At 36.5% G+C, this 17,577-nt stretch overlaps 4 protein-coding genes across 4 annotated transcripts; all 4 read right to left on the bottom strand.

Moving 5' to 3' along the window:
• Window positions 1-8: 8 nt before the first annotated feature.
• Window positions 9-3,711, bottom strand: nesd (nessun dorma). The gene is made up of 6 exons (XM_065306712.1): window positions 3,469-3,711; window positions 2,849-3,422; window positions 2,599-2,788; window positions 2,373-2,528; window positions 500-2,311; window positions 9-436 (listed from the first exon to the last, which is right to left on the bottom strand). Exons 5-6 carry the CDS (start codon window positions 1,969-1,971, stop codon window positions 187-189), a joined length of 1,722 nt encoding a protein of 573 aa, XP_065162784.1. The 5' UTR covers window positions 1,972-2,311; window positions 2,373-2,528; window positions 2,599-2,788; window positions 2,849-3,422; window positions 3,469-3,711; the 3' UTR covers window positions 9-186.
• A 344-nt stretch (window positions 3,712-4,055) lies between these two features.
• On the bottom strand, window positions 4,056-5,029 carry LOC135795157 (trypsin-1-like). Its single transcript, XM_065306728.1, has 2 exons — window positions 4,961-5,029; window positions 4,056-4,895 (listed from the first exon to the last, which is right to left on the bottom strand). The coding sequence occupies exons 1-2, from the start codon at window positions 5,010-5,012 to the stop codon at window positions 4,177-4,179; spliced, it is 771 nt and encodes a 256-aa protein (XP_065162800.1). The 5' UTR covers window positions 5,013-5,029; the 3' UTR covers window positions 4,056-4,176.
• Window positions 5,030-6,029: 1,000 nt separating this feature from the next.
• LOC135795156 (trypsin-3-like) lies at window positions 6,030-7,068 on the bottom strand. Its single transcript, XM_065306727.1, has 2 exons — window positions 6,899-7,068; window positions 6,030-6,831 (listed from the first exon to the last, which is right to left on the bottom strand). Exons 1-2 carry the CDS (start codon window positions 6,948-6,950, stop codon window positions 6,098-6,100), a joined length of 786 nt encoding a protein of 261 aa, XP_065162799.1. The 5' UTR covers window positions 6,951-7,068; the 3' UTR covers window positions 6,030-6,097.
• Window positions 7,069-8,312: 1,244 nt separating this feature from the next.
• Window positions 8,313-14,745, bottom strand: LOC135795147 (mucin-5AC). The gene is made up of 3 exons (XM_065306709.1): window positions 14,354-14,745; window positions 8,837-11,042; window positions 8,313-8,778 (listed from the first exon to the last, which is right to left on the bottom strand). Exons 1-3 carry the CDS (start codon window positions 14,368-14,370, stop codon window positions 8,422-8,424), a joined length of 2,580 nt encoding a protein of 859 aa, XP_065162781.1. The 5' UTR covers window positions 14,371-14,745; the 3' UTR covers window positions 8,313-8,421.
• Window positions 14,746-17,577: the final 2,832 nt, after the last annotated feature.

Genomic DNA, 17,577 nt, shown 5'->3' with positions numbered 1-17,577 from the left:
GTACTTGCTTCTTTTTGGGAATATTGTTGTATATTCTTGAAACACTATGATTTATAATCACATAAAACTTATTTCTCTTTGCTGGATGCAAAGAGGGTTAAAAATCGTTGGCAATTGCAAACGCTGAAGATTTATAAACAAAACAAAAAGATAAAATTACGTGGTAAATGTAAATGCTGCCGTTTTTTAATTGCACACTTCACCACCAGCTCCAGTTTCTTCCGGAGGTGGATTTTCGATGACTGTTACGTCGTGTTCGTAGTCCATGTCATCATCGGACGGATTTACAGGCAAAGATGGACGCTTTTTTGTTGGATCACTTGCCGGATCCGAAAACAGATCGCTTTTTGGAGTTATCTTCGATACTGGATTGATTACAACATCACCTTTGGCGTTATTCGCTCCAGAAAGGTCCTTAACATCAACATCCGGCAACCTTTACAACAAAAAATTGATTTAAAGAGACATAATAACATATATTTTACATCTTTTAACTTACACTTCAAGTAATTTAAAATCACCAGAGCTTTTAGTATCACCAATATGTGAATTGGTTTCAACACAAAGCCCATAATCAAAACAATCACGAAATTTACAGTTTGCAGCATTAAAACTGCACAAATCATAAATTTTTACACCGACATTCGCTTCATAAACATCACAATTAGTTAGTTTAATCTGCGAACCGGAATTACCAACAATCGCCGTGAAAAAACCAGCAATCTCACAATTTTCCATCTCGAGTTGCCCACCTTTCAAAACAATGATTCCTTGATGAGTTGAAGACTTGTTATCACCATGCAATTTACAGTTTTTCAATGTAGTTTTTCCAGCACGAATTAAAATACCGCATTGGGAATAAGATGCGTTGATTGTTAAATTTTCAATTGTCACATCACCTCTGAAATCCAGCATTATATCTTCATTTGTAGTTGATAAAGTTGTAGATTCTTTATCATAAATGCCTTTAAGTGTTCCACCACATTCCAAGCCACTTGTATTCTTAATAATATGTCTGGATTTGTTCAAAATAATCATGTCATGATAGTGGAAGTTTTCTAGAACATCACACAAAGAATTTGAGAAAATAAACTCAGCATTAAACTCAGGATCATTTTGTTTAAGTTGCTGAAGAAAATCTGTGTAATCTTCAAGTTTTCCTTTTGGAAACACAGCCCAAGTTTGTGGAATTCTATCATCTTTTTGATTCTTTTTCTCAGATCTACTAATAATAATGTTTCTGGTGACAGGGTTTTCTAGAAACGCCATCTCACTCTTGATCTCAACCATTTCCATATTCAATGATAGCAATTCCTGCACCTGAGGATCATTTGTATCATCAATTTCAATATTCTTCTCAGCAATTTCATATTGTAGGTTTTCTCTGTGATTTTGAATACGACGTGCTTCTGTTAGCAGAGTTTTGATATGTTCGGCAGTTTTACGTGGGATAACACCGTTTTTCATATCATAATACAATCGCAATCTGCTGCTTAAATTATTAGACAGCCAATTGGTATCATCATCATCATGATCCCATGGCAGGAAAACATGCATATAAAAGAATCTGTACATGTCAGTTACATTTGCTGTGGTTGCTAGATCTAAAACCACTGATTTATCTTGTTCTTTGGTTGGCCACAGTTGCATTAAAGGCACAAAGTGATGCTCATGAATTTCAATATCATCCTGAACACCTATGACTTTGATGTGTGCAGACAATTCATCAAAATCAACGGAATCTACATATACTAATATTAATGAAGGGAATGGAATCTTGAGTTCTTGGCAAACAAGGCGAGGGACTTTCCATACCGCTTGCCAGCCGTTGAGATCGATTGTTAACTCCAGATAGAAACTCCATGCTTTGCGGATGGAATCTGCCGATGTTACCTTGTCGTTGGAGAGGATCTCCACGTATTCGTGAAGGCGTTCTTGGAGACTCTTGTCGAAATGAAACACCTCGTCCATTTTCACTTGGTTTTATTTCTTTAGGAACTGATTAACGTATGTATGTTTACTTATTAATGTTAAAATAACTTCTAGACGTCTAATAACGGTTATTTTCAAAGTCTACCAACGGCTGACCGTGACAAATAAATAAGCAGAGTAAAAGGCGCGAAATCGAAGCGCTCCTGTCGCAAAATCAGCGCCATAACCTTTTAATTTTCAAATTTTTGATTATTCAGGTACAATAATTAAATATATAGTATTTAACAAAGATCTACATTAACTAATTGTTTAATTATATGTTTTATTTGTTGTGGGTTCTTTGAAGTAGAGCTAAATATGAGTAAGTAGCTTTCAACGCCTGAAAAACAAGATTTATGTTAACAGTTTTCTTTCTAGTTTAAAAACAAATTAATACTTACAGCTGAAAATAATAGAAAATCGCAATATGTTAGAGAGCCAGCAGGTATTCTCAAAGGTCGTTGCGTTTGTTGTAACATAAACAACATCATTTTTGCTGTGGGCGAGTCTCCATCAAATGGAATTGTTTCAACTACGACCTTTGCAAGTGCTTCGCTCTTAAAAAAATATTTATAAATATTTAATGTTTATAAATTGTTTATTTTTGGTAATTTTATATGAATTTACCTCGTTTAACATCCGCTGGCCCATAAAACAGACAACAAACAAAGTCATTGTCCAAATCGCAAAAATCAAAAAGCACTGAACTTGAAAATCAATCAAAAATGTGTGCATCATCATTGCCATCACAACTGGCGTCGATATTGCATGCACCACGAAGATTCCTTTTGCAATAATGCAATAATTCTCATACAAACTTAAAGTATAACAACTTATGTAAAAAAAATCCTTCTAATTTGTATAGAATATAACATACAATAAAATTCTTTGATGATATTGCACAACATATCGCAGATGGTTTTGCCTCTCCACAAAACTCTCAATCAAAGACACTTTCTTAGTTATAGACTGACATTGTTTCAAATATAGCACAATATATTCGGCCATATGCATTCCAACCCACACACTTCCGGTTCCCAACAATACATACATCCACGCAGAAGTTATTTGCACTAAAAGAAAACACCTACGCCGAAACGGTGTCATCATTCCTGGTATATACGCCGGATAAAGAAAACCGCAAGAATAATCATTTTCAGCGCATTTCATCGGTAATAAAAATGCTAACAACACAGGTGTTAATATTATTATAGTAATGATTACAGATTTAAAAATGCCATTTAAGAAAGCATCGGCAAATTCAATACCAGAAGGTTTTTCAAATTGACGAAAGTCACCCAATTGTTGCAACAATTTCTTAGCTAGATGGCGGTGCCTGTATAAATGCGTACAATATTGATAACCGGAAATGCCAAGAGTAAGCAGTGCAAAATCTACAGCAACGTTATCATAATTAAAATTACCAGAAACATCTGAAACAAAACAAACAACTTCAATAAATTGATAATTTTTTAGTGTTACTTATATTAATGGTACATAATTTAATAATGTGTCCCCATAATCCTATCATTATAATATTGCAGTAGAGGAAAACCAAACCATAACAAAATCTGCTTTTAAATGGCGTTCGTGCCATCGGCCATGATTGCAAATACTTCAAAGTAGTGACAACAGTTGTTGCCAATTCTGTTTGTCCATCAATAATATTTGGCAATTTAACCAACTTGTTAAAAACCTGAAAAGGTAACTTCGCCATTATGCGTCCAATTAGACTTTCAATTCACGTGTGTGTCATTTTATAACAATTGCTTTATGATTTATTAAATCTCTTTTGTCTTGTTCGCGTGTTTACTCTAATGGGTTTGAATAAATTATTAACTTTAATCGGCGCTTTTCATTGCTGAAAAGTTTCTCGCACGTTTTTGGTTCTCATAGGCGACGGTAATTTGTCAAGAAAAAGATTTATGTAAACATTTGCTTAGAAAAACATATGATTTTGTTTTGTATTAAGTTTTTAATCGTTTTTTGCTATTTGCTATCGTTATTTGACAAAACTAAAAGTTTTTTTTTACAGTAATGAGTAAGTAATGAGTAAGTGAGTGAGTAATGAGTAAAACATACAATTAAGTGTTTAAATATTTATATTTTCTGTTTGTAAACTAGGTTATGTAAAAAAACAAGGTTATGTTGCACAAAAAAAACAAAAACTTAATTTTTCTTTGATTTATATAACAAAACAACTACTTATATTCCTGTATTATCACGAATGTAACGTCTTAGATTTGCTTCCCCTACATTTGCATACACACCCGGAAAACCAGGCTTGGCACAGCCGTCCCCAAAAGATACAACACCATACAATACACCATTCATTACAAGGGGACCACCTGAATCGTTTTGGCACGCATCTTTACCGTTATCAGCGGCACAAATCATACGATCTGTCAAAGTATTCCCATAACTTCTTCGACATACACTCCAGTTGACCATTTTGACATCCACGGCACGAACTATCCTCGGGGAGGTACCCTGGAAATACTGATGACCCCATCCGGATACCCAGAGAGTAGAACCCACAGCAGGCACTTGACCAGACCCAGCCAGACGAATAGGTTGTACATTTTGGTTGAAAGACATAGGGCTCACGTTAATCAAAGCAATATCAAAATCATGTTCACTCATTAGTTGGTATCGTGGATTTGACAGGATTTGATAAACAACCAGCAATTGCCCACCAGACATATAGTCAGATGAACCAACACGTACTCTCATTTGATTTGGAAATACACCTGGGACGCAATGAGCTGCTGTGAGAATCCAGTTGGAGCTGATGATTGAACCACCACAGAATATTCGGGAATTGCCGGCTTCAACTAAAGCAGCTTGATAGCTGATGTATCTGATGTCTGTTTCAAATCCACCGACGATTTTGCCTTCTTGGTTGGTATCCGTGTCATTTTCGCCTGAATATTAACAATAAACAAATTGAATGAAATTTGTTGAAATTAATGATAATGAATGGTATTACCTTTGACAATGGCAAAAATTCCAACGACAAACCACGAAACAAGCAACTTCATGATTGATTCAAATGAAGTGTAATATACAAACCAAAATATTTCATATTTATATGTTTCATGAACTGTTAATATTTAAAAATATTTTAAGTATTTAAGTATTTTACATAGGTAAATGCTAATTATATTGTTTTGTTTATAATACAATCGCATGCATGCCAATATCAAGTATCAGTTAAAAGATCTTCAATTGCCATTGAATAATTTGTTTAGAATGACGCAAAGTAATCTATTATTATTGTGCAAGGTAACTTGGTTATTCAAAAAATGGGAATATGCATGAAATATGGTGTGGTACAATTTTTTAATCGGTATTATTGTTAATTTAAAAGATAAAATGTTTAAAAGTAGCGCAATAGGTAAAAAATATGAAATATATTAAGTAAATAATATATAATATTATTATTTTCTAAGTTGAATACGTAATCCATGGTAGTAATTTATAAAATATATTTATTAAAATAATTTTGTGATTTTCATCAGTTTCTGATGATGCCCACAGGGCGAAACATGTAAAACTGGCATACAAAATTGTAAAATCCAAGAAAATCACAAAATTATTTTAATAAATATATTTTATAAAATATATAATAGAAGGTTTTAAGTGTTATTGAAGGTTTAATAATTGAGCGTAACATCACTGGGTACCAACAATACGCATTCCAAGCTAAAGACCTAAAGACAGAGGAAACCGGGAAACCTAGAAGACTGCGACTGGACTGCTGGACCACTCAGACACGACTGAGCACATGGCGCGCAGCGCGCTACCCTTTTATACCTGCGGCCGACCCGCATAAAGTGGTGGGGGTAAATGCGTCAGCAAGTGTTACGAAACTGCACGCACACGGGTGTCTAGCGGGCAACTGAAAATAGTGGAGGGGGTATGAGGGTAGACGGATGTCCCTATCTCGTCCAGACCATTTTGGACAATACTGCAAAGAGGTCACTAATAGTTGATGAAGAATTTGTACAATTCTTAATGTTATTGTAATCAAATGTAATTATAATAACGGAATTAAATACTGCATTATATAATATTTATTATTTATTACATATAATCCTTGAATACAAGCCAAATATCATAACTTTTATATTCCAGTGTTATCACGAATATAACGCCTAATAACGGGAGTAGCAACACTAGTATACACACCAGGATAACTAACAAGAGCACATCCTGACCCGTGAGAAGTAATACCCACCAATACACTACCACGGGCGGTAGGAAGAATCAATGGGCCACCAGAATCAGCCTGGCAGGTATCCTTACCAGTATCAGCAGCGCAGATCATATTATTCGTCAAATTTGCATATCTCAACCTACACAGCAAGTGAAATGTAATTCTTACAAGCACAGCTCGCACAATCCTACTTGGAGTGCCTCCTGACTGTTGATGTCCCCATCCGGAAGCCAAAACGCTTGAACCTGTTGATGGGTATTCTCTTTCATCAGGTAATTGGCACGTAGCAACCGTACTGTTATTGATGGTGATATTGTTAATCTTAATTAGACCAACATCGTAATCAAAACGGTAAACCCTGTCAAAGTTAGGGTTTGTCAGGATAGCGATTGCATCAACCAATTGACCACCTTCAGTGTAATCAGAGGATCCAACTCGGATTTTTATATCTTCAGGACGCATGCCAACGATGCAATGAGCAGCGGTGACGATCCATTGGTTACTGATGATTGAACCAGCACAGAAGATTGAGTTATTTGTAGCTGTGAGTAAAACAGCTATGTATGGGACTTGTTCAATGGTTGTTTGGTATCCTCCGACAATTCTGCCTTCTTGGGGGAAGACGGAATCATCTTCGTCACCTAAATAATACAAAAATTATGTTTATTAATATTTTAAATTATATTTGTTAGAATTTTTAGTTTTTACCTTTTGCAAGGGCGACAAATGCAAGCAGGGACAATATAATCAAGTACTTCATGGTTATCCAAGTCAAATAACCAGAGTGATTAGCTTTTAAAAATTGATTGGACTTATATATTCACACCATATTCAAATTTGTAGAGTAGTATAGTATAAAATGTATTTTATCAGCTAATTTTACATATTGATACTTGTTGTTGGCGTCAACTACCAGAATAGAGTGTTTTGTAACAACTTGGTTAATGTGTTTTTCTTGCATATTTTTAAATATTAAAAATAAACATCAGAAACAAAATATATTCCTCTAGCAATGATTATGGGTAGGTTATATTAGGAGTTAATTTCAAAGCAATTTTATCGAAATGAAAAAAACATTGTTTTTGTTTTTTTTTTTACAAAAATTTTAAACTCACAGCGTCTATAAATTGGAAAATTTGTTTCACAATGTTTTGGTTTATCCAAAAAAATGCTAAGGTTTTGAGGAATGCAAAACATAAACGTTTTTCTTCGAAACACATTCTAAATATCAAAATAACAATTTTTTAATTGAAAAATTCTATTATATTTTATGCCTTATACAATCGTGTATTGTTTCAGAATGAGAGTCAATTATAAACTAAATAATTACGTATCTAACTAACGCTATTACCTATAGCTAATGCTATCTAACACATCAATCTTCCTTATATTCATATAAATGTTTATTGTTTATCATCGCATTATGCTGCGTTATGCAACGTAGCCATTTGCGCGAATTACGTAAAACATTAACAGCATTATCAACGCCTTGCTGGCAGCTAGCCGATAGTCAATACATTGATATATTTATTTATATATATACATATATCCAACAAAAGTCAATTTCGAGTGTGCGTTCGTTCGTGTATTCAAATTACGCCGCAACCTCGCTTACTCGATTACGGCCGCAGCGAAACCAGTTCGTATTTCAAATTTCACCTTCTGCAATTGTTTCGTCGCACGAGAGAGTAATGATTTCCAATTTCCGCGTATTGATACGCGCGACTTCGCGCACCGCTGCGGCTATGCGGCTTCTTTTTTCCACCAAACGCAAGTCCACTTACGCAATGTGTTCTACAAAATCACACCTAGAAACACATTCGGTGTGCGTAACAAATGTTTTACTGATTCTAAACGTACGTAGTAATCGAAATCGAATTCTAGAATAATAGTGAGTATTATTGGCACGTGTTGTCAGGCCTGCGCTCGAAACATATTATTTAGGTAATAAAACTTAATCGTAGTCATTTTCTTGGTGGTTTTCCTACTCGTTGCAGCTAATATCAAATAATACCAAACACAAAATTAATCAAATAAAATAAATACACAAGGAAATCATATGTCTACAAATAAAAACATGACTCGCATTGTCATGACGCTTCTTTCTGCTTTTTTTCTTCAGTTATAAGTTATTGGTGTATCTCGTTGTTTTTGTTTTCATCTAGCACACATAGTCTACATTCCTAATCTCTTGATGCAAGATACGAACTGAGTCGATCGTGAGGTTACATTTAGGCAACCGTGCCGGGTTGTCGCAATGTCAATCGCCTTCGTCCTGCTAGTAATTTGTTCAATCCTTTTGGTTCCTCTGTGGTGCTTGTCGTTGAACTTGCGGCGGCATCAGTGGCGCCCTCTTCGGCGTCTGATGACGAAGCTTCGGTTGATGCTTCCGCAGGGGCAGCTGCTTCAGTTGTGGAAGCTTCTCCGATTGGTTTACGACGAGATATCAAGGGATTTGCACGACGTACTTGAACGGGGGCACTGGCTGCAGCTTTCGGGGCAGCTGGGCGGACCTGCAGGGGAGTACGTTGTCTGTTGCGTAGACGGGAGAGGGGGTTTGAATCTGGAGCTGGAGTTACTTCAGCTTCCTGTAATTAATGTGTATATATTAATATTAAGGTCTTGATTATTGTGAAAACAACAAACCTTTGTTTCTCCTTCTTCTGCATGTGTCTTCTCTTGATCTTCTTCTACAACAGGTGCAGGTTCAGCTGGGTTCTCAGCTGGGGCTGCTGTGGTAACACCAAGACGTCCTCTACCTCCAGTTAAATTAATCCTAGGTCCTGGACGTAGTGGACGTACGTTGGATCCGTTAAGTTTTGGTCTGGAGCGGGTTGTTGTTGATGCTTCTTGACCTTCTTCAGTTGGAGCAGATTCTGCCTCCGGAGCTGGAGTAGGTCTCGTCCTTCCTCTTAAATTGAAAGTAGGTCTTGGTCTTAGAGATGATGCTTTGGTTGGTGTGGCAGGTGATTTTGCCTCATTGGTACCTTCAGGTGCTACGGTGGTGACTCTTGTGCGACCAGCACCAAAACGGGTACGACTACGTGTGGCACTCACAGGTTTTGCTTCTTCTTTTGTTTCCTTCTGTTCGGTTTCACCTTCAGTTGCTGTAGCAGCTGGTCGGGCTCTAGGACGAGATCCAAAGGATGGACGTCCAAACCGACTCTTTGGTTTACCATCGGAAGATGCGGGAGCTTCGGTTGTTGTGCTGGTTGATACAGGTTTACGACCACCAATGGCAGGTCTCGTGCGGTATTTACCTCTACCGAAAACATTTTCAGGAGCAGCAGAAGAAGGAGCTTGAGTGGTGGTAGTAGTAGTGGTTGTTGTTGTTGAAGGAGCTGCTTCAGTAGTAGGAACTTCAGTTGTAGCCTCTAATGTAGTGGTTTCAGCATCAGCCTCAGTATTCATTTCAGTGTTACCTTCAGATTCTTCACCTGATAATCTTTGCGTACCCTGAAGAATCGCGTATAAATCAAGAGCAACTTTATCCATTGCAGACATCATAGTTGTAGCTTCTTCAGTAGCTACTGCAGCTGGTGCAGCGGGTGCAACTTCACTTTCCCCTGATGCTTCCTTTTTATCCTGAAGATCCATGCGTTCATTAGGAGTAGCTCCCAGGAATCTCACAGGCCCAGCTGGTAAATCAGCAGGGAAAGTAGGTCCACTACCATTTGGTGGTTCACCACTAGACGTATGCGTGTTGAAACTAGCACTATCAACAAGTTCCAAAGATGGTCGTCTTACATTCGCACGTGTGCGACCTCGAGACCCTTGCGTCTCGTCAGAAACACTATCTGAAGTGTTTTCAGCTGAAGTTGCAGCTGCTTGAGCTTCAGGACGTCCTCGACCACGACCTCTTGGTTTAACCTCTTCTACAACTTCCTCTACAACAGATGGTGTTGTGTTCAAGTTACGACTACGTGGTGGAAAGCGGGTGTTAGCTGGAAGGCGTTCATCAGCAACATCTTCATCTTCCAATTGACGACCACGTGTTCGTGACCCACGAGAAGTAGGCAGAACTTCATTACTAGCAGGTTCAGGTGTGACAGCCGCCTTGGTTTCACCACGAGATCCACCTCTTGATGGTGTATTTTGTGGTGTGACCTCATTTCTTGCTGGACCATCATGGGCATTAGTCTGTTTGGGATCATCATCATCATAGTAATAATAAACGTATTCATATTCATATTCCTGCCCGTTGGGACCCTTCTTGATTTGAATTCTTGAACGTTGTTTTTCACTTCCACTGGCGACCAATGGAACATCATCGTCTCTTTCAATTGGTTTCAGACCTGCCGCTGATGTGGTTAAAACAGAACTAGCAGTAGTTGGTACAACAGATTCATCATGCGCTTCCTTCTTGGAGCGTTTGTTAGGAAGAATAGGGTTTAACCTAGGTTTTCGTGTACTTCTAGTGCTAGTCTTTTTTGTTGTTGTGGACGATGGTTTTGCTGTAGTGGAAGTTTGAAGTTCTGTTTTGTATTTAGCAAGAAGTGCCTGAACATCAAGTTTGATGGCACCTGCAGGCGCATCGGCAGCAGAAGCAGCAGCTTCACGCTTAGGTTTACTACTTTTAGAGGTCTTGATAGGTCCTTTTGGTTCTTTTAGAATTTCACCTTCTTCAGCCTGAGCTTGATTCAACGCGAACGTCAAAGAAGGTGGTAACTTATGAGCTGTTTCAAAAACACGTTCATTCTCCGAAGGTTTTTCTTTGCGTTCGACTGGTCGCGAACCCGCCGCTGAGGTTTGCAAAAAAACATACTCCTGGCCCGGTTCGGGTTTGGTTATCAGCTGGACTTCACCATTTGTGAGACTTAAAGCAAGACTTAATGTCGCAAATAATATTAATCTGAAACAAAAGTCAATTGTTTGGTAATGATGTCAAAAAAGTAGTTAGGTGCAAAACAATCAAACCGGAAGTAACAATTTTGTTTCAATTATACACTATATTTCAAAGAAAGGAAAGAGAAATTGGCTAAAGCAAAATATTTTGATTTCAACACTTTGTTTTTGGTTGAAATGAAATCAAAAGTCAAAATTATTAAAAAAAATCATCTGAGCGAGAGTGAGAGTGTAAATTTTTGACCATCGAAGGCGTCGAAACTTTCTTAAGAGCTCCGCCTCAAGCCCGCAAGTTCGACGCATGTAAGGTCACAATCTGACCTTGATCGGAAATTTCTCCTCTTTCACTCGTGCACGACGCGCCCGCCGGGCAAAAACCGAAACTTGGGATTAAAAACGACATTAACAACACTTGTGCGCTCCACAATGGCATACCACACAAACACAATTCAACCTTGAATTGTGCCGAAGCAGCAGGCAAAGTTTCCAAAAATTAATTTCCCTAAATAGCCACACGATGTGCCTCGACCATACCGGTTTGATCCAACTGGTAGAATTTCAAAATTGAGAATGAAAACCACGTAAGACGTATTAAGGACGAATACAGCAGTAAAAGCTAATTGCAAGTCGTAATTCTCGGATTCTTTGATTTTGTTGCGACTTGACGACTTCTTGCACGTCTGGTCCGATATGTTTGGCCTACTTTGGCGAGTTGGAACGATTAATAAACGCCGGTATCATAGACACGACACACGCCGGCTATTTGAGTGTTGAGTGCAGAAAAAAATGAAAGAAAAGTTTTTCTCCAAGCATGAACTCGTGCTGGCGCGCACGATTGCTTTCCTCATTTCTTCATTGCTTCGGTTTTACGTTTAAATACAGAAAGTTGCACGAAATCGCACTTGTGCGCAATTCTCTTTTAGGTTTAGTTTTTTTCAGTCATTAAATTACTGGTTTATTAGAACTAAAACTGAAATTAATAATTTTAACCTCAATTTTCTTCTTAAAATAAAACAAACACTAAACTTTCATTAACATGAATTATTTTATGTTTATAAACAACAACCGGTGGAAACAAACATGAGGTGGTAATGTACGGTAGCATTTTTGTTATGCTCTGATTGAATTTTGCATTTTGCCACACATTCCGCGCATAATTCTGCACGCGTTTCAGTAACTCGGCTCGTTTTTCGAATTTTCTGCTTTGCATAAATCGTTCACGTTCAGTTCGCTAAACGTAGTGCACTCAAAGCGCATTATTAACAAGTTGCAAGTTTACTCAACTTCAAGTTTCCAGCAAATAATCATTGGTCACAAATTGTAATAGTAAAACCAAAATAAAAGTGATCCATTTAAGTTTTTAAAGGTAAACGAGCAAAGTGTTTAAAAATCATTAACATTAGAAATAACAAATGAATAAAAGAACAATTAGAGTGCTTTGTTATAACAATACATGAAATAATACTAAGCATTAAAACATTATATTACATAAGAAAGGAATTAAAATTAAAAATTGGTTTTTAAATTGTTATTTTTTAATAATAGCGGTATTTTGAGGTTAGTTTTTGAAAAATAGATTTTTTGTCTTAAAATAATCATTTGCTTTGAGGCAAGTAATTATTGGCAATTGTATTATGCGTATGCTTTGTTTACCATGTGAGTTTAGAAAACTTTATTTGCTTTTTGTTCTTACAGAAGTTAATGGTGTAATAACAAAGTAAATTGACATTTCAACATATGTTAATTACCAAAATAATTTACATTTCTCCACCATTCTGTCATCAGTTAAAAGCTAACCTGTTTAGTAAATATTTCATTAGTACAAAAATGAAATGGTAACTAAAAGTTTAGAATGTTTAACGATGTTAAACGCATCATTTATAGCCAATTTAACAGCGAATCTAGCAAAAGAGTAACAGACTGGTAACCGATATTCAAGGATATTCCTTGCTTTTACTCCTTGTTAGACGATGACAACACAGAATGCCATACGGCATATGTGCAATTATTTTCAATTGAAGATTCAATGCGCAACTTTAATTTGATTTCGATTCTTGTAAATAAACGAGGTTTTGCGCCGAAATGGAAAACCGAAAGCTGACGATTAATTATGAAGGTTATTATGCGCTGAATCGAAGGATATTATTGGCGAAAGTAAGTTATTAATGTCGTTAATGAAACAACAATAACGATATCAGCTAAATCGTGTGAATACTTTGAGCAAACTGATGAGAATCTGATAAATTTCATCTTCCCAAAAAATCATGTGAACTAATAATAAAAAAAAAATTAATATACAATGCTTATAATGTTACCGTTTTTAAGTTCTAATAAAAGTTAAAGAAATAGTCGCCTTGTCCAAGGTTATTATTACTTGAAAGTCACAATTCCTCGGCTATTAGTAGCGTAGTTGGAGTTCGTCGAATGCAAAGTAAAGAAAATGAATAAATTTATCATAATGACAATAATGACATTTCCAATTGAATGCAAACTGGTAATGTAATGCAAGTGGAATTCATTATGTACAAAAGAACACGCTAATCGTTCGGTCGCAGCAATAAAAACTACGGAAATGAAACTTCCAACAATGTCATTCACATTCTTGTCCACGGCGACAAAAGTTACAGCTGACTTCCTCTTTTAAGGCGGCTAGAATTAGCGACAAGAAACACAGATGCAATTTTTTTAGGATATATTGTTTTTAGGTTGCGATTTAATCAAGAGAAACAATTTCCAGTTAATTGACACACAAGAAGATTTTACTTTTAACTGTTTTACTTTCTTGCGCTATGCCTGAGTTGTGTTGTGAGTTGTGTGCTTTGCACACAGTGTAAAAGCAGATTAATCAGGTTCTAATTGATTGGAATATCTCGTTTTACAAATTAGTTGTTTAGCGCGCGCTGGCGCGGCTTGCTTTTAAAATAAACAAAAATGGAAAGTGAGTAGAAAGCCACACAGGGATGGTTTTTTCGTCTCAGTTGCGTTTTCGATTTCATTAAGCAAATTTAAAATTTTGCTTTCATTTCGTTTTAAATTTAAATACGATGATAAATAAATAAATAATTAATAAATACGTGTGATATGACATATCTTTACTTTGTAAATATAGAAAGTTGTTGCGTCAAATGTTGATAATCAAAGATGTCGTCTTCAAAGTTGATTAGAACGCATGAAAATGTATCTTTTCGTGAAAGTGCCGATTGCATAAATGCACCAAAGTGCACACAGCTTTAAAACTCACAACATGTGTGTGTGTGTAAGTGTAAAAGTTTACGCAATCGAATGAAAATGTATGAAATGTAAACGTGCATAACTTACATCTTTCTATCCGCCATCTTGAAACTTCCTGGTCGTCGGACGGAATAATAAATCAACACGTTGATAACTGTGTGCTTGGCAGTAAACTAAAGTTCAGGAGGTGTCCGCGGCGCCCAAAAACCGCCTAAACTAACGAGACATCGCAAGAAACGGCACAAGAACAAATGCTGGATGCGGCATTCCGCATGCCGGGCTTATACCCGCGCCCGTGTTTCGTTTCGTCCGCGAACGCAGTCGGGACAACTTTCGCCAGCCAGCGCGCCTTCGCCAACGAACACACACCGACACGCGATCGCACGCCGCCGAAGGAACGGCCTTTGAGTTCTTGTACGAGCAAGCAGCGAGCAGCGAAGACCGAAAACCTCGCACAACTTCTTCGGCGGCAGCAGCGGTGTTTGTAACCGGTGCGCGAGCCGACCGCGACGCCTTTTATACCTCGGACACGACGCCAGCAGCGGCACTCTCTTGCTGGTTGCATTACTTGTCTTCCACGGGTTCACCACTGACCCATTTCCATTTTATTTTCCTTCGACTTGTTTTACTCATCTCATCATCTTAATTTTATAAAAAAAAAAATTTATTTTTGCTTTGCAAAAGTTATAACTTTGGTACGAATTTCGAAAGGTGAACAACAATCGATGTCACAATTTTTGTTCGGTAGTGTATCGCTATTCAAATCTAACATCACGCCGAATACAATACACCTTCTAAAAACGTGTAGGTATGGTACATTCACCTGCTGCCAAACGTCGAGCAAAGTGCAAGCGACGAAAACCTGTTGCACGCAAAAATTGAAATTTTGATCAGCTGTGAACTTTCGACTATTGGGTCAGGTCATTATTACAACAAAGTTGAATGCCAACTTACAATCCGCGCCGAAATTACATGAATCAAATTAACCACTTGATTGTGCAAGATAATGCTTGACAAATATGATCTTCTATTTATTTCAAAATGTTAAATTTGCGCATCTGTCGAAAGTTAAACTCAATTTGTAAAATTTCGTTTTTATTTTCAATTGTTAAATCAACTGCAGCCATATATCAAATTTCTAATAAGAAATTTATTTATAGCACATTGTAAAATAAGAATTTTAGACAAACAAGAATGTTTACGTTGTATTTTTTGTGAACACACTGTGAATATGTATGTGAATATGAAATCGAGTATTAATTAACAATGCAAGGAATTTCTTCAATTCCCATTATGCTTTGATTGCTGCTGATCGTTTCGTTTCTTCAACGTCACCACTTCGATTAAAGTCGTTTCTTTCAATGGGAAACATTTGCATAAATCTCACTAATGTCACGTGTTTATCATGCCTCTTCGCGCCTCTTAAACGCCGCCATGTTTCCACACCCAATCGAATCATTGTTTAGAAGAGAATAATGTAATGCAGATTATTCCAAACGCAAACAAAACGAGTTTATCGTCAATAATCTTTTATGTTTCATGTATTAAGCATTCAATTGTTAGAGTATTGTGCAATACATGAAAGAAAAACTGATTTTTTGGCATTTTTTGAAGAAAAATGAGCAAAAACCAAGTAAAAATAAATTATCTTTAAGTTAACATAATTTTTTAAGGTTTTATGAATTTAAAACTGTAGAAATTTTGAAAAAATGAACCAAAATAGTAAAAAAATAATTTTTGTTCAAGAAAACTTGAAATTTTTGCGGTTTTTTGGTAAAAGTTGTGCAAATTTTGTAAAAATTAACCAAAATCATAAAGAAATTAATAATTTTTAGGCAAAAATAATTTTTTTAATGTTTTAATATCCTCCTTTACTTTCTGTTAATATTTTACGTTATGATTTTGTGTGTTGGTAACTGAAAGCGAATTTAAACAAACAAATAACTAGTACATTTAAAACGCACATAATGCAATACGCGGAGAGAGCTTACCTAATAGCTAAGAGCATAACGCCTAATTGAATAAATTGAATTTAAGTAACACAAACCCAAAAATTAACTTTTGCATAACTGCCGCATATAGCGCGCTGTGTTTGCGATAATGGGAACATAGACAATGGCCATTTGCAGGCGCGCGAGGTACTTACGAGTATAACGGTCAACATTCTTGCGTTCATCGGCTGTTTACTTGTCGTTTCAATTTTAAATAATGTATCATTACCATATAAAGTCAATAAACTGCAAAAGCTTAAACACCAGCGCGCTATAACACGCCTAATCACGTAATATTTACTGTTGAAACTCTTCAATTCAAAATGTGTCTGAAATATTAAAACGTTTTCAATATTTTTTTATGAAATTTTATTTTATTTTCAGAATTTTTTTTTTTTTTGAATTGGTGTTAGGGTCAAAGTCAAGCCATTTGCAAAACAGGAAAGTCCTGACACTGATGACGTGCGCACGTTTTGAAGAATTCTGTTTTCACGCTTTTGGGCAATCGTGAAATTTCTGACCCGCCAAATAAAAGTGAAACGGTCATTGCCATCGCAGCGCACAGATCTCTGGCGCAGCAGCCTCTTCTTCGCGTGCCAATTACAATGTCTTCGCCTCTTTTACTTTCATTCTTTCGAATATCTTCACAAACTGTGAACATTCGGTATACGTTTCCGATGGCGGTGGCATTCTTAAAAAGAAATTAAACACGCAGGCGAGGCAGCGCAAAAATTGTGAAATAATTTCTTAGATGTATACATATGTTACGTTTGGCATTGACATTAAAAACCATTTCAAACGCGCGCCGCTGCAAATATTACAAACATGCAAAGCCTGCAAAGCGTCTCTCCTTCACGAAGTCGGGAATAAATGTGTTTGGCGTGTCGCTAACGAAGTTGGCCTCTTCTAAACACTTAAAACGCCATGACTAATAGATGTATTCACAATTATGCGCTTATCGGCATTTGGCGATCTAGATGTGTGCATAATATAACATTAAAATGTTCACACTTGAAAGAAAAACGCAGAAAAAATGAAGTAATGAACAATGCAATTAGTCAGCGTGTTTGGGTTGTGCAACGCGGCGAATTAAGAGATGAAACACGAAATTATGAAAACAAAGAAAACATCAGCAGCGGCCAACACAAGATTCGACAAATGATTATTAAAATTGGTTTTGGAAATTGTTGTGAAATGCAAACATACTTTTATCTACATTACACCGTAGAATACAACATTTTATGAAGTAATTTTGATATTAACCATTAAACTATTGTTTTCACTTTCATTTTTTAAAATAAATTTTACTTATATCATTAA

This window comes from Atheta coriaria, unplaced genomic scaffold (genome assembly GCF_025399875.1).
Source record: "Atheta coriaria isolate IRGN ID8LTWV9N9 unplaced genomic scaffold, Caltech_Dcor_3.1 hic_scaffold_7_pilon, whole genome shotgun sequence".
Classification (NCBI taxonomy): domain Eukaryota; kingdom Metazoa; phylum Arthropoda; class Insecta; order Coleoptera; family Staphylinidae; genus Dalotia; species Dalotia coriaria.
The sequence above is the reverse complement of the archived record's forward strand: the minus strand, read 5'-3'. Positions and strand labels throughout refer to the sequence as shown.

Excerpts from the sequence above, each read along its gene's own strand:
- nesd (XM_065306712.1), bottom strand. The coding sequence starts at position 1,971 with ATGGACGAGGTGTTTCATTTCGACAAGAGTCTCCAAGAACGCCTTCAC. Across the intron at positions 437-499 it reads GATTTTAAATTACTTGAAGT|GTTGCCGGATGTTGATGTTA; the intron begins GTAAGTTAAAAG and ends TTTGTTGTAAAG.
- LOC135795147 (XM_065306709.1), bottom strand. Across the intron at positions 8,779-8,836 it reads CAGAAGAAGGAGAAACAAAG|GAAGCTGAAGTAACTCCAGC; the intron begins GTTTGTTGTTTT and ends CATTAATTACAG.
- LOC135795157 (XM_065306728.1), bottom strand. The coding sequence starts at position 5,012 with ATGAAGTTGCTTGTTTCGTGGTTTGTCGTTGGAATTTTTGCCATTGTC. Across the intron at positions 4,896-4,960 it reads AATTTTTGCCATTGTCAAAG|GCGAAAATGACACGGATACC; the intron begins GTAATACCATTC and ends GTTAATATTCAG.
- LOC135795156 (XM_065306727.1), bottom strand. The coding sequence starts at position 6,950 with ATGAAGTACTTGATTATATTGTCCCTGCTTGCATTTGTCGCCCTTGCA. Across the intron at positions 6,832-6,898 it reads ATTTGTCGCCCTTGCAAAAG|GTGACGAAGATGATTCCGTC; the intron begins GTAAAAACTAAA and ends TGTATTATTTAG.